Source organism: Cetorhinus maximus, chromosome 14 (assembly GCF_964194155.1).
Source record: "Cetorhinus maximus chromosome 14, sCetMax3.hap1.1, whole genome shotgun sequence".
NCBI lineage: Eukaryota > Metazoa > Chordata > Chondrichthyes > Lamniformes > Cetorhinidae > Cetorhinus > Cetorhinus maximus.
In genome coordinates this window covers 57,115,785-57,132,827 of record NC_135892.1, presented here as the reverse complement: position 1 = coordinate 57,132,827, position 17,043 = coordinate 57,115,785, and the positions used below count along the sequence as shown (strand labels likewise).

Genomic DNA, 17,043 nt, shown 5'->3' with positions numbered 1-17,043 from the left:
AGTGAGGGCCCTGTGGATGTCTGATGGGTTTGTGAGTGAGTGAGTTGGGAGTGATGAAAAGAGTGACTTACCCTGGCAGAACGGAGGAGATCATTTATGCTTTTGTGGCACTGGGTGGCTGTCCTCTTCTGAAGGGCATTGGCACTGACCACCGCTGCCTCCCAATCTGGGTTAGTGACATTGCCACCCTGCGTCCAGAGCAGGGATAGAGCACATATCCCGGTGGGCCTCCACGGCATCCATCAGTTGCTCAAGGGACCTGTTGTTGAAGCAGAGGGCTGCAGTCTTATTGCTTTTGCAGGCTATGTCTCCCAGGCAGCAGTGGTGAGCTGCTGGCAATGAACACTTTGCTGGCGGCTGCCTTTTAAAGGTGGTGGCCGGTGTGATGCAACAGTGGGGTGACGGCAGGCGGGTGAATGAGAGCCTGCTCGCCCTGGAAATGGTGTGTTTCGCTGGAGTGAATATACAATGAGGCAGTTTCGGGAAGATATGGCGTGAAAACCCACCATTTTCACCGGCGGGTAAGACTCCATTTTATCCGCCCTCTACCGTATTTTGTGCAATTCTGGGAAAATTCGGCCCTTGGTTTCCGAGTGCATTGTGCCTGACCACAGGTTGCCTAGTGATTTTAATGGACTGTGTACTTACTGTGAACATGAGATTATAAAATAGCATTTGTAACTTGTGTTATCCTTACAAATCTATATATATCTGTAAAGATATAGTTGTGGGTGGAGTAATGAGATATAGTTCATCTTTTCTTGTTTAATAAATATTTTATTCTTTTGTGAGAAGTTCATCAGCTGACTCCTGTGACTGTTCAGTAGCCACCCTCCACGTTTCTAAACAAACAATAAAAGTTAGGATCTATCAAGCCGGGTTCCACCCTGGGATCTGACTTGTCAGTGTAGTAACATCAGCTGGGATCATAACAGTTAATAAGGACTTACCGTTAACCTATAGAAGACTACAGAGATTTCTTTAAGACATACCGATTTGTAACCAACACCCTCAACAGTTTCTGCCCAAAAAGTCTGCAAAGGGATATACATAAACTATATACAAATAGGTTAAGTGAGTGAGCAAATATTTAGTAGATGGACTATAAAATGTGAAAATATGAGATTGTCCACTTTGATAGGAAAATTGGAGACTGCAGAATGCTGTGGTACAGAAGGATCTGGGTGTCCTCGTAGATGAATCACAAAGTTAGCATACAGGTACAGCAAGTAATTAGCAAGGCAAATGGGATGTTCGCCTTCATTGTAATGGGGATGCAATATAGAAGTAGGGAATTCTTGTTACAACTGTATGGGGCATTGAAGTACTGTGGACAATCTTGGTCTCCTTACTTAGGGAAGGATATACTTGCATTGGAGGTAATTCAGTTCACTAGGTTGATTCCTGGGGTGAAAGGATTTCTTTTGAGGAATTGTTGAGCAGGTTGAGCCTATGCCGATTGGAGTTCAGAAGAACGAGAGTGATCTTATTGAAACACACAAGATTCTGAAGGGCCTCACAGGGTCGATGCTAAGAGCATTTTTTCCCATCTGGGGGAATCTCGAACAAGGAGGCACAATTTCACATTAAGGGGTCTCCCATTTAAGATGGAGATGAGGAGGATTTTTTTCCCTCAAAGTTGCTAATCTTTGGAATTCACTACCATAGAGAGTAGTGGAGGCTGGGTCATTGAATATATTCAAAGCTGACTTAAGACAGATTTTCAATCTACATGGGAGTCAAAGATTATGGGACACAGGAAGGGAAGTGCAAAGGCCACAATCAGAACAGCCATGGTCTTATTCAATGATAGAACAGGCTTACTTTGCTTTGGTGAAAACTGCATCTCACCAGATTGAAAGAACCAACAGGAGATGATAGTCAGTTAGGCCTGCATTTAAAGCAGAGAAAATACTAATTTAATCATTCACCACATGAAATATGGATAGGGCTCCATCTCGGTTTGGATTTCATGAAGGAAAAGCAGCTGGAAGATTTGCTCTAGCTTGCGACTAATGGAAGGAATCGACAGTGGTCTTCACAGGGCCTTATGGCAGAAACAGTCAGCTGGAATACTAAGGAGAAGTAAATTCCAGGCCTTTTGGGCTGGTTCCAGGAAAAGTGAATGAACCTTCAAGTTAAGATAAGTCTTGGGGGTGGGGTGGGGGAAGTAAAAAGTAGAACTGAGTTTATAGCATAAGTCTTTATAAGTTTTTGTGGTGTTGGTGGTGCTTGCTTTATTTTCTCTTTATACAGTAAAGCTTGTTTTTGTTAATTGTCAGTTAATTGCTAGGTGTTTGGATTTCTTCTTTAAACGTTAACAGTCCCCAACAGGATAAAAAACGATTTCTCAACCTGTCCTGCCACCCTCTCTAATTTGTGCACATACACCCCAGGTCCCTCTGCTCCTGAACCCACTTTAGAATTGTACCCTTTATTTATTGTATCGCTTCTCATTTTTCCTGCCAAAATGTATCATATCACACTTCTCTGCATTAAATTTCATCTGTCACGTGTCTGTCCATTCCAACAGTCTATGCCCTCTTGAAGTCTATCACTATTCTCATGGTTCACAATACTTTCAAGTTTTGTGTCATCTGCAAATTTTGAAATTGTGCCTTGGAAACCTTAAATCAAGCAGTGGTAGTAACACCAAACCTTGGAAGCCACATTATATACTGTGGTTTAAAGATTAGTGTGGGGGAAATGGGTTTTGATTCCTGGGGTACTGGCATCACTATTGGGGAAAGGGGGAGCTGTATCGTTGGGATGCTCTTCACCTGAATCGTCCTGGGAACAGTGTTCTGGCGAGTCATATAATAGGGCAGTAGAGAGGGTTTGAAGCTAAATAGCTGGGGTGAGGAAAGATGTGTTAACCTAAAGAGAGAGAAGGTAAGAGAACAAGATAGCAATAAGGGAAATGGTTATCAAAGTGTGTCAGGAAGCGACAGAGTGGACAAACATGAGTGCGCCAGCAGTTAAGGCTAGAGTTTGCAAAAATAATACTAACAACCTAATAATAATAATTAAAGGCATTCTATCTGAATGCACGCAGCATTCACAACAAGCTAGATGAATCGACAGCACAAATAGAACAGGTGATCTAATTGCCATTACGAAGACATGGCTGTAGGGTAGCCAAGGCTGTGAACTGAAAGTTCAAGGGTATTTGGCATTTAGGAAGGATAGGCAAAAAGGAAAAGGAGCTGGAGTCACACTGTTAATAAAGGATGGGATCAGTACATTAGTGAGAAAGGATCTTAGATTGGAAGATCAAAATTCAGAATCAGTTTGGGTGGAACTAAGAAACAGCAAGGGGCAGCAAGCTTTGGCAGGAATTGTTTATAGGCCACCAAATAGTAGTGGTAATGTACAGCACAGTATAAATCAGGAAATTAGAGGTGCAAGTAACAAGGATAATACAGTAATGATGGGGACTTCAATCTATAGACTTAATTAGCATTAATGCAGAGGAGGATGATTTCCTGGAATCTATGCAAAGTGGTTTTCTAGAACAGTATGTTGAGCAACAACTAGAGAATGGGTTACTTTATATCTAGTATTGTGCAATGAGGGGTAATTAATAATCTAACTGTAAAGGAGCCTTTAGGGAAGAGTGACCATAATATGATGGAATTTTACATGAAGTTTGAAAGTGATGTAGTTCAATCTGAAACTAGGGTCTTTAATCTAAATAAAGAAAATTATGAAGGTATGAGGGGCAAGTTGGTTGAGATGGATTGGGGAACTACATTAAAAGGTATGACAGTAGACAGATAATTGCTAGCATTAAAGAATTAATACATGGTTTCCAACAAATTTACATTCCTTCAAGGTACAAAAAGCCAGCAGGAAAAGTGATCCAACCATGGCTAACAAGAGAATTTAAGGATTCTATCTGATCAAAGGAAGAGGCAGATAAAGTTACCAAAAAGTAGTAAGACTGGGGATTGGGAGCATTTTAAAATTCAGCAAAGGAGAACCAAGATATTGATAAAGAAAGAGAAAATAGAATATGAAATTAAGCTAGTGAGGAACACAAAACAGATTTTAAAAGCTTCTGTGAGTACATAAAAATGAAAAGGGAAACAAATGTGCATACATTAAAGGCAGGGAATGGAGAATTTATAATGGGTGGGATTTTCTGTGCCCGCTGCCAAGGACGTGTTCAGCTGCATGAGTGGACAACATGGTGAGAAGGCCAAAAATTGGTTTCATAATGTCATGAAACCAGTTTGACATTGTCCGCTCAGCCCGTCGATGGCAGGCCATGTTTCCTGCCATCGGAAGCTGGGAACCTCATTGTAATACATATATATCATTATAAGGCCAGGCCACTGGGATCATCCCCACACACCGGATCGTCAGCCCACACCGGCAGGAAAACATGCCGATGCAGAACATGTCTTGACTGGTATGACGTGCAGAAGTCAGAACTTATTCCCAGGGCCTTGCTCACATCGTGGACATCCGAGGAGCAGATGATGCTGGAGTGCGACAGCAATGGCACACCGGAGTGTCCATGGCATGCTGGATGGATTCGGCTCTGCTGCGAAGCAGCTCACAGAAGTTGGAAAGTCACTGTTGTGGGTTTGCTCACAACAGATGATGGTTGAGGGAATGGAGAGGAAGATGTACCAGAGGGTGGGAGAGGAAGAGGTGTCAGGTGGGGCGAGGTTGGGAGTGAGGGAACGAAGGTGTCAGGGGGATGAGGTTGGGCTGGGGGGAAACAAAGGTGTCGGAGGGTGAGGTTGGGAGGGGGCAAATGAAGGTGTTAGGGGGTGAATTTGGGAGGGTAGGAAGGAGTACAGGGAGAACAGGGCATGGGGGAAAAGACAGTAACTGGGGAGGTAAGTGTAAGGGAAGGAGCTGGGGGGGGGTGGGGGAGAGTGCAGGAAGAGGAGGAAGTCCATTGAGGGGAAGGAGTCGAGGGGGAGGAAGTCCAGGAGGAGGGTGTGCAGAGAGGGGGAGGAAGAAGTGCAGAGGGGGGAGGGAGTCCAGGGGAGGAAGGAGTGCGGAGAGGGGATGGAGTAAGGGTGGAGGAAGGAGTGCGAAGAGAGGAGGAAGTCCAGTGGGAGGAAGATGTGTGGAGACAGGAGGGAGTCCAGGAGGAGGAAGGAGTGTGGTGAGGGAAGGGAATCCAGTGGGAGGAAGGAATGTGGAGAGGGGAGGCAGTAAGGGTGGAGGAAGGAGTCGGGAAGGGGGGGAAGGAGTAAGGCTGGAGGAAGTAGTAAGGCTGGAGACAGAAGGGTGTCTGAAGGGGGAAAGACTAAGTAGGGGTGGGGGGATTCCAGGGAGAGAAAGGGTTCCTGGAGGGGGAGAAATGGTTCGGGGGTTTGCTGATGACAGAAAACTTGGTGAGAACGTGAATGAGATTTAGATGAATAAGTGGGCAAGAACATGGTAAATGGAATATAATGTGGAAAAATGTGAAGTTATCCACTTTGGTCGGAAAAACAGAAATGCAGAGTATTTCTTAAATGGGGAGAGATTGGGAAGTGTTGATGTCCAAAGAGACCTAGGTGTTCTTGTTCATAAGTCACTGAAAGCTAACATGCAAGTACAGCAAGCAATTAGGAAGGCAAATGGTATGTTAGCCTTTATTTCAAGAGAATTTGAGTGAGACCACACCTGAAGTAGTGTGCGCAGTTTTAGTTTCCTTACCTAAGGAAGGACATACTAGCTATAGAGGGAGTACGTCAAAGGTTCGCTAGGCTAATCCCTCAAATAGTGGGATTGTCTTATGTGGAGAGATTGAGGAAACTGGGCCTGTATTCTCTAGAGTTTTGAAGAATGAGAGGTGATCTCATTGAAACTTACAAAATTCTTACAGGTCTAGACAGGGTAGATGCGGGATGGATGTTTCCCCTGATTGGCGAGGGTCTAGAACCAGGGGACATAGTCTCAGAATAAGAGGTGGGCCATTTAGGACTGAGATGAAGGAGAATTTTTTCAGTCAAAGGGTGGTGAATCTTTGGAATTCTCTATCCCAGAGGACTCTGGAAGTTCAGTCATTGAGTATTTTCAAAGCAGAGGTCAATAGGTTTCTAGATACAAATGACACCAAGGGATTCAGGGATAGCGCGGAAATATGGTATTGAGGTAGATCAGCCATGATTCAGTTAAATTGCGGAACAGGCTCGAGGGGCTGAATGGCCTACTCCTATGTTCCTATACCTTCTTCGCGTTCAAAAAACCACCCCTTAACTTTTCCTGTTGCTCAACTGACTTTGTATCAATGGAGCAACTGTTCCTTTTATTCCATGGATTTTAATTTTACTTTCTTGTGTCCAATTTTGATGCCTAGATCTATGCCAGGTGGTTCATCTGGTTTTATTTTTTACTGTTCATATTGTAGTGGATTGATAAAACTGAGTGGCTTGCTAGGCCATTTCAGACGGCACTTTAGAGTTAACCAGAGTGCTGTGGATTCAGTCATGTATAGTCCAGACGGCATAAAGCCAGCCTGAACAAGGTGGTTTTTAAATGAGTCTGATGGCTTCACCATTATTTTAGATAACTTTTTAATCCAGATATATATAATTAATTGAATAAGAACTCTCAAACTCTAATGACACGATTTGAACTTACAACTCTGCATTATTAGTCCAGCCCTCTGGATTACTACCCCAGTAACATAACCATTATACTATACTGATGATTGCAGCTCTAAATACTGCAGGACAGGAGAAATGACCTGATACAACTTAAAAGATGGAGGAAAGAGTGATTGTACTCAACTTTGCTGTTCTCAAAGTTATTAAATCTCATGGCAAATTTGATCCATAACCTCTTGACATGCTTTCTTCCGAATTGGAGACCTTTTTCCTACAACTTAGGAAAAGTAAATGTCCCCTCTACTTTACCTCAGACAACCCCTCTAGGGATGCATCAGAAAATGTGGGGCGTACCTTTTCCCTCCTTGCAGCCACCTGAATGCTCCAGTAGATTCACAATTTGAAGTTGTCAAAGTCTTGAAAGTCAAGGAATCCACTCTTTAAGGGGTACATTCATCTTTAAGGACAGGGCTTCAACTGGAAATCATTCTAGTCAGGTGAGCAGATGGCCTGCTGCTGACAAAATCAGCTAGCCATCCTACCCATCAAATGTATGATAATGAGGCACTGCTCAATGCAGCCGGGCCTCACACTGGCAACCATTTTCTGAACTGACACTTGGGCATGTTGCTCACTTCGAGCTTCATCCAACCACTAGAAAATATCCCACATTACTGACAATCAAAGCTTATGGATTAAATTCGTCTATGCCAGCAGTGCCAAATAGTAGCTGACATTTCACCACACCTAATCTTCTTTTCACTTAAGCGCTCAAAACAAAAGCTCAAATTTCTTTTTGGACTCTGGGTTCTTACCCTCATTATTGCTTTTACTTGGTTTGAAATTAAAAATCTTGGCAATATTTTCCAAGTCAATGGAAAATAAAAATGAGTGTGGTGAAAAAAAATCAGCTGGGTGTGAATTTTCTCCCCATTGGTGGGTGGGGTAAGGGGTTGGGCGTGCAGCCGATTGCCTCCCGCAATCGGCTGTGCACCATTTTAATTGGCCCGCCCAACTTGACACATGCCCGGAAGCGCTGAGCCTCCCTGTGCGGGCAGTGGGGGGGCGGGGGGGAGAGTAGGCTGAGTCGGGGCCTGCGCAGAGATCTCCCCGAGGTGAAGGGCTGACTCAGGGAGATCAGTTTGATTTTTTAAAGACAAAAAAAATTTTTTTAAGACATGTCCCCTCATGTGACAGTGACACATGAACTGGGACATGTCAATGAATTTTATTAAAAATTTTTATTAAACTTTAAAAACCTTCATGAAACCTCATCCCACCCGTGGATGAGGTTTCATGATAAATGCGAAGGCCGCCTGGGCTCTTTGCCTGCCCGCCAACCTTAAGGTTGGACGGGCAGTTCAGTTAAGTATTTTAATTGATACTTAAATGGCCTTAATAGGCCTTTGACAATTCGTTGGGTGCACAGCCGACACTGGTGCGCGCCCGCCAAACTGAATATCTGAATGACACGTTGTGACGTCGGGACGCACGCTTGACATTACTGTGCGTCATTTTACATATTGTGAGCGGGGCCCGCCCCCGCTCGTTGACTCAAAGATTCTGATCCTACTGCTTCACTCCAAGCTCATTTTTGCACTGCTGGCACTGACTAATTTTACCCCGCCTTCATAATCTCTCATTATTGAATTTATCCAGAATGGCAAATATTGGCTGGAAACAATTTTTATTGATGGAAAGATGTCGGACAATGACTGTTAACTGATCTTGGGGTGTTTTCTATTGTTTGCAGCTAAAACAATCAGCATGAAAAGTGACATTGATATTGGCATGTCTAACCAAACAGCACATCAAAATTTCAAGTTGTTGGTCCATTTTTGAAACAAAATTCTGCATACCACCTCGAGCATTAAACACTTTTAAATTGAATCTGGTATAACAGAAATATTATAAATTAAAAACTGCAGTTCAGCTAGCCCAGGCAAAACATAATTTGCCAGTGATTCAACTGCACTGTCACACTTAAAACCCCCCAGTTGTCATCAATATAGGTGTCAAAGACCAGCCTTGGAACTCTTGAAATTTGTTATCTACTCCTATTTTATGACTTTGGTTGAGATTTTGTGAATGTCAGGTAGGGCATCAGTTGATATTGATTATTCAGGAATTGTTGTGTGGCAGAAATAGAAAGCCCAGAACAGTCTCTAATTTGTTTCCCTGATTTTATTGCAGTAAATTCAGAGTCAAGTCTTAAGCAGATTCCAGAGTGAGGCATTGCGAAACTCCCTAGAGGGGATTGTTTCTTTCTGCTTAGAACACTGTGGGGAGTCTAAATCTAGTGCAGTATGAAATCGAATCTACTTGACCTTAATTTACATGTTTAAAGAGCAGGGATTCTCTCCCTCCCACCCTCTGTACATTTATTTTTCTAGCTCTATGCATACTTGTCCAAGCTCTCTTCCAAACAGGTGTGTTTGTTAAAGGCCCAGCCACGCTGAAGCCAAGATGTGCAAATAGGCTTTTGCCTAACTGGAACCCAAACTGCATTCAGATCTGTGCTATAGTGTAAATGTACTATTAAATGTGTGACTTATGTCAGGTATATTGTGAAACAAACGCTAGTATTGTAGTAGTAATATTTTTCCACTGATTCTAAATATTTCCTGAAATACTCACTAATTCTTACATTAGAAAGCTGCATTGATGAAGTTGAGGCTAGGCGTTCACTGAGACATTGCTGACGTAACAGACAGGATGATTGCTTTAAACATTTTCTGATCATAACATTTGTTTAGGTTGCAGGAGAGAAGTTTGGAACCTCTTTTTCTGGTGTGTGCTTGGTTCCTAGCCATGGCATCCTCCTTTTTTAAGTCTAAAGGGTTTTACTCTCACTCCAGAACATGATCATATAGTCAAGCCTAATATTCTTGTGGAGTCATGAGAAAATGCAGCATCATTTGAGGTGCTGCCTTTGAATGAGAAGCTACATCTAAATTCTGCTGGACTTTTAACAATCCCATGCACTATTTTAAGGCTAGGGAATTCTACAGCATCCTGCCCAAAACCCTTTCCTCAACTGTCACCACACAAAACAGAGTACTGTGTGTAAAATAGCTGCTACATTTACTTAAATAAATCGCTGAACTTCAAAGTAATTCATTACATGTGCAGCACTTCGAAATGTGGCATAATAAAGCATATGTTGATTTCAAAAGAAAAACATAACAGGCTTTTACAATGGTGCACATATTGATCATGCAGTTTCTTTGGGCTTGTAGGATTTTTTGATAATATTAAATGGTGGGAGAGATGTATTATGACCTTGATCTGCAGCAGTACTAAAACATTCATCCTTACAGTTGTATGATGATCATGAAGTATTTTTTCTCTGCACACCATCAGTCATTCCTATTACTTGATGGCAAACTTCTGTTTTAGAACAGTTAGCAAACAGCAGTTAATACTTGTTTTATTAAGCTGTACATAAATAAACCAATGTTATGAGTTTACTTACTTCACACTTGAGATGAAAATCTAATCTGGATATCAAAAAGCAATGGCACTGTCCCAGTACCTTTGACTCATTACATTAGCATGCTATGATGTTATTTAAAAAACCCATGACACAGCCATCATCTTTTCATCACAGTATCTATAAATGGTCATTTGTGATCGAGTAATGTAAATGAAATCGTGAAAATGACATTCTTAAATACTGTTAAATTCAAATCATCCACAAGATAAACAATTTAGGATACTCTTATGAGGGCACATTTTGTACAAAAATAACTCATTAAAAATACTAAACACTAAGGACTTAAAATAAAACTAAAATCAGTGCATGAAGACCCTGCACAGATATTTTAAAATACTTTTGAATATGTCAACTGACTACAGGATATAAAAGAAAAACTCCTGCCTGCTAACCAAATTACAATCTGTCAAAAACATGAGATTTTTTTTAAACAAAATCTAAATATAGCAATATAATAAAACAAATATTGATTGTAACTATCCTTGTGAAAGTATTACTGCTGCAGCTCTCAATTCAGTATGTAAATATTCAATTTGTACATGGTTATTTTCTAGGCAATAATGCATACAAAATTGAGTAACAAACTTTACCAATGCTTTAAGATTATAAAACAAACAAATCTACATCAAATATTAAAACTGAAAAAAGCAAGCCACTTTTCCTAAAATTAACACTGTTAAGCGACTATCTATGCAATGCATCAGATGTTATCGTCAGAAATTCAGCATGACATAGAATCCTTGTCAGCAGTCAAAAAGATAGCATAAAATGTGTGCACTATCTTGTAGTTAACTTAAAGAGGCTGTTACAAAAATTCAGTTTGCACATACACAGCAATAAAGATGTAAACATACAGTGTTTCAATTCAGTTGTGAAGAGGCCTCTTACATTATATACATTAAGTTTTGATTACGTGCCAAAAATAAACATTATGGTATTATAAACCTTAAACATAACCATCATATTGCTACTGGAGTACATCATGCAGTACGTGAAAATCCAAAGTAGTTAGTGCAAAATACCATAAGCTAATTTGTCCGCATATCTAATTTATGCAGGACACGGTGCAGCTCCACAACAATGCTGCTGTCTCTGCATAGTCTTGCAAATAATAAAACTACCACAGAGTTTGTTTTTAAAGCTTTAATGAAAAATTAAAACTGAAACTAAAATATGTTATTACTGGTTCTTAAAAGTCAGTTAGATGAACAAACAGTTTGTAAAACCGTTTGGGGCATCTAGATTGTATTCAATTTTCTTGTAGGGATTAAACGACCTCTGGTGAAAAATCTGTGGAACTACACAAAAATTGTTACTCCGACTGAAAGTATTTCATTACAACATTGGAGTCCAACTGTGCTCCTTGATTCAAGGAAGAGTAAATGTCTCATTACGTTTACTGAAGGGAGGTCATTGAATAGGATTCATCATTTAATGCTTTATGATATTTCTTTACGTAGATAGTCTTGGTGCTTCTGAACTATAGGTTTCAAATTGACAGTTTGAAGGACACTTTTCTTTCTGTTTTGCAGGTCAGAGGAAAGAAGATGAAAAAAGAAAGAATTTAGAAAACGTTTTAGATAATGGTAATGTTTGAAATGAATAAAAACAAGAAACAATACCAAATATCATAAATGCAATCGTGCATGAGAAAAGTTTCCATCAAATGGAAGAAATTATAGCACAGGACACAAACATTCCTCGAGTGATAAACATTTCATGCTGGATGTCATCTCTGTAGAAAGTCGATATTTAATACATTAAGAATACTAGAGGAATAATTTTAATGGGGCAGAAATTGGAGCGACTAGCAAACTATCCAGTTGTTAGCTCTTCAGCCTCATTTACACACACTGTTAGTGACCTTCTCCTGACTTCAATATGGCGGGCAGAAGCCAAAATGGTAGGGTGTAATATGGCTTTCAAAAAACCTACAAACTCATCCCTTGACAAGTCCAGAATTTGTGTGTCGGGGCGGGGGGGCGTTGATTAGCAAGTCTGCTAATAGATGAAGGAAGCCAGGGACAGGGAACACCCTGGGTGTCCTTGTGGGTCCAGAAGGAGCACTCCTGGTTCTTCTGGTCCACAAGGAACCTTTACAAATTTACAAAAAGCATCACTTACCTGGGTCTCCTGTGACCAGGATCCTTGCTAATACCAGCTTTTGCTGGTGAGTTGGAGAGTGTGCACACCTTAGTGAGGCCTACCCTTAAAATGACTTGGACATTTAAATTAGGCCCCTGATCCTCTGGGGCAGTTGACCATGCTTGAAATCAGCCATGTAAAAATGAAGAGAAGCATGAATGTGTCGGCAGCACACCACGAACCCATTCTACCCAGACCATTTCTGCCAGTGGGAAGGGGAGGAAGATTAGAATTGCCTTTCAGGTCCCTTCTTTATCAGCATGTCTTGTGAATGTTTTTTAAAGGGAAACTGTATTCCTTTTAAATGCCAGTTGATCCAAAATTATACACATATGTATACCATATCTATTAGTGTCCCTTATTTTAATTTCACAAATTATAATAGCAGTACGATAGCAGATGTTTTGTGGAGAATTTGTCTAGCAGTGACAATACAAATAATGAAAATGGAACTCTGAATCATTGTAATGCAATTTTTCTGCAAAATATTTGTTCCCAAGTTGCTAAAACTGTCTTTTTAGATGAATATATTTGCCCATTAAAATACTTAAAGATTTGTCACACTTTTGTCATAAGGTGGAGAAGTTTGCAAAACAACGTTAAATACAAAAGTGAAAAAGGCAATATATCTTGGAAAACTGGAGTTAACAAGCATTGCATGGATGCAAAATAAATGAGGTTTAAAAACTTATATGCATTTGTATTAAGCAATATGTGGAAGCTCCCTGCCCAGGCATGCAGAATGAAAAATTAACAGTTAATATTGTTTAGCTCATATTAATGCATTACACAAAGCCAATTTAATAGAATAAGCAGCACATTTTTAGATCTGTTAAGCTAGCCGCAGCAGGATGCGTCTGCAATGAAGTGCTATAGGATGATGTTAGTTTGTAAACAGGTAAATGGTACAATCCTCCCATTTACACTCTGGGCAGGAAACTCACCACTATACCCCAAATCACAAGATGATGGGCAGTTATATCTAGGAGCTCTGTTGCTCCTCAATTTTGCCTTGTGCACTTCTGCGTTCCTGCACAGATCCCATATCTGCAGAAAATAATCAAAGCACTTTATATGGATCAGTAGCCTGCCAAACATCCTTCAGTACTTTGTGGGTTTTGTTTAATATTTTTGTCTAAGGGTGCATGCACATGTTAATGTAAAATAGTTAGGCTTTCAGGTGTTAAGGCTCAACTGATTCTAGGGTAAGAAGGAGTTTCATTCTGCTTTGCTTCAGTGTCAAGATCAGATCCTTACTCCAGAAACAGGCTGGATTTACACTATAGTTACAGCTTTGTTGGCACGCAAAATGGTTACAATTTTAGTGTAAAATCACTAAGTTGTGAAAATTTTCTGTAATAGTGTGTGAAAACATTAAATCCAAATAATTCAAGTCTTTTGATTGCACAGTAATGGAGTCATTAAAATTTCATAATTATGTTCATGATTTTTTTTAAACAAACATTAATGGCACAGGAAACCTAAATACAATTTTAAGATAAACTTAAACAAATCACCCTTTAAATTTAAATGATAATAAAAGGCATGTAATTTTGTCTGGTTTTCCAAATATTAATTTTTTGACATTTATCAGAGACATCTGAAGTTAAAAATCTAATTTAAATAATGCGAAATAACGGTAGCTGAACTCAAGCAATGAATGTTGTTTCGTATTAAATATATTACAGATAATTAGCTTTAACTCTTTGCGAGTATCTATTATTACTACTGTCACCAAAGCTAAATTAGCAATTTAAAACATTGTATTTTTTAAAACTGTGAAGATATGTAATGCATCTACTTTTAATAAATATGTTTCAGCTTCTGACCAATACCATTTGTGTTTTATGATGTTATTACACCCCTCAATGCTCTTGCTATCTTGTAAGACTCTCTAAACTGGGGTATTTAGACTCTGAGTATCTTATAATTAACACCATTATTTTACTGGTCTTTCATTTATATTAAAATGCACCATGTGCTATTTCCAAAAATACTGACGGGGCTTGACCCAGTGGCTCTGGTAATAGAACATCAGTCTTTTGCTTGGGCAGCCGACATTCAAATCTCAGTCTCTAAAAATCTGGCTAACCTCCATGGGAAAGATTCAGGGAATCATGTTTGAGATGCTATGTCCAACACCTTGTGGTAGTTGCACCTGCACTGCAATTGTCAGATATACCTAGCCTACCTGCAAAACACTGCTTCTGTTGGCTGACATGGAATGAAAAGTCAAAGCACAAGAGAAAATGAAAGGGAATGCAACAAAGACAAAACACTATATACAAATAGAACATCTTGTTTAAATATACATGATGGACAACCTTCTGACATTGTGTTCCATTTCTTATAATTACAAAAACATGCAAAAACAATAAAATATTTGCATATTTGTGATTGTTAGTTGGTACCACAAATGCATATATATTTTGATGCAAGATCAAAACAGTCAGTTGCTAATTACATACAGGAGAAATGCACAGCGAGGAATGAACCAGCCATGCACAAGGTGAAACATGCATGATAACATTACACCATCAGTTTGCATAGGTTTAAACAAGCAAGATTTTTTTTATTAAATTGACATTACAAATACATAGATTATATATAACCTTCAATGCTAACTTATTCTTTCTTTTCTACACAAGGGATAACGACCACATAACTCTAGTATCAAATTTATTGAAACAAAATAAAAAGACACTAGCAATGATCTTCTAAAACCAGCTCCACCCAAACCAAGAAGTCCTCTGATGGATACAATACCTGAAATTTAAATAGGAGGACAACAGCTTTCATCAGGATCTTCATATTCATTAAATTAATACCATCTGTGTGGATATGCTGGAGCATTTGAAACTTGGAAAAACGCTGATTTTTCTTTTATAAATTTAGAAACTACATATTTAGAACTAAATCAATTTTCTAGTTTTTTAATTAGCTTAGTTTAATTGAAATATTTCAATGGACACTAGGTAGTCTTTAATTTGTTAACAAAACCCTATGATATAATTCTTACACATTACACTGGTTTCTTAATGAAGTAAACATGCACATTACATATTTTAATTACCAGGGTAATTTGTTGTTATTTAGATTGACAATAGTCAAACATTTTAAAATATGAACTGTCCTTTATATGATAAAATGCCTTCGATTATCTATAAGAAATAAATCAAGCTTTTCAAAGGTGTACAATTCTACACATCTGATTTTTCTGAGGGCTTTTTAAAAAAATTACATTTTAACACTTTTATTTATAATTATCTTGACAGGAACTCTTCAAGCATTTTAGTGACCAGAACACAACATTAAGTAACAACAATTAAACTTTATGTTAGCACATCCACTGAAACTAAATAAGATACACAGCTAATACTTATTTAACTTCATAAGTCTGCTATTTTTAATTCATTAGTGGATGGAGGGGTAGGAGGCTGCTGTTGATTCTTATCCCTCTTACCATTTAATAGTCAAATGCCAAGCTAAGTTTTATTATATAAGGTATGATACTATAATCAAGTATTGATCACTTAATGCCATGTGATTTTATGTCCCGTTATTATCTTAACTGCTCTTTTATCAAATATTATGGTGTCTTTATCCAATTTAGCTTGCATTCAAGAAGTGTAATAGCACCAAACTATAGAAATCTAAAATCAATTTATGACTATGATTTTGGGACTTAATCTCACCTTGTAACTGTACTATTAATGTTCTTCTAATAGAGCAGATTCTAAATATTAAAGAATTGCTGTAATACTCAATAATTGCACAGTGAAACTGTCATAACTATTTCGATTTGTGAAAGGCTTGTTTTTAATTAGAAATGAAATTCAAACCAGCACAACCAGAATGTGGGTAATTTGGCGAACAGCTAAATTTGGCCCAATGCAAAGAGTTTGTTTTATTTTGGGCTGATGTTTCCTTTTAAAATGTTGTGTATATCAAGCCAAGTGATGTTGGAGCTAGGATTGGAGCTGCTGGTCATCTCAAGTATCATCATACATTTCTTTGTCAAGTACAACATGATAAAACATGAGGCGAATTTGTCAATTTTGTCTTAAGCTACTTCAGAAAAGTACCCCTTCAAGGCCAGATACATCTTTTCATTTTCTCATATCAGTCTAGTTTGTTAGTCTCATGCAATTTGTGGTGAATTTGTGGTAATGCTATGGTACAAATCTCACTAGTAACATGACAAGCTCATTTCAGATAGGACCTTTTACGTCTAAGGCTTTCATGCCATCAGTTTGGGGACCATTCAAATTTATATCGGAAGTAAAAGGACAGCGTGCTAACCAATTACATCACTAGTTCCCTTTCTATCCCTCAACAAAACAAAATTGAAAGATCATTCCATGTAATGGGGAATTTAATACCCATCTAAGTGTGCATACCAGTACTTTTCACTTGCTGTTCAAAATTTCTCTGTTAGTGTGTAATTACTTGCTTAATGGTGAACAACTTCAGAGAAAGGAACAGAAAAAAACTGTGGGCCTACAAGCCACTTGATTTGCAAGAATCCCCAAAATATAGATATATTGATTATTCAAGAGGTCCAAGGTTCTAAGTACTGAAACAAAATAGTACACCAATTATACAAGAAAAGTCATGTTTTGAAATTTTAGGAAGAGTTAAACATTTCTTTAAATTGAAGCTTCAATGCCCAGCAATTGTCATAATTTTTTTCAATAAGTATATATTTTTCACAAATAATAGTGGAAGCTTATAAATAGTGCTTATTTGTACATTTCACTTATTTTTCTGACTCAGCAACCTTGCAGAAAGATAATATAGTGATTAAGTGAAAGCACAACTAATGATTTCACAAATTAAAGTACC

The 17,043-nt window shown here is 38.8% G+C and overlaps 1 protein-coding gene across 15 annotated transcripts in view; it reads right to left on the bottom strand.

Annotated features, from left to right (window-relative positions):
- Window positions 1–9,971: 9,971 nt before the first annotated feature.
- Window positions 9,972–17,043, bottom strand: part of ccdc88ab (coiled-coil and HOOK domain protein 88ab) — a 350,607-nt gene continuing 343,535 nt past the window's right edge. For 10 of the 15 annotated variants that reach the window (XM_078556946.1, XM_078556945.1, XM_078556950.1 and 7 more), the window contains 2 exons: window positions 13,143–13,245; window positions 9,972–11,574 (listed from right to left, as the gene is read on the bottom strand). In XM_078556946.1, coding sequence (XP_078413072.1) covers window positions 13,181–13,245 — 65 coding nt within the window. In that variant the 3' untranslated portion in view covers window positions 9,972–11,574; window positions 13,143–13,180. The remainder of the gene's footprint in view (window positions 11,575–13,142; window positions 13,246–17,043) is intronic. The other 5 variants (XM_078556951.1, XM_078556955.1, XM_078556956.1 and 2 more) reach the window with 1 other exon arrangement.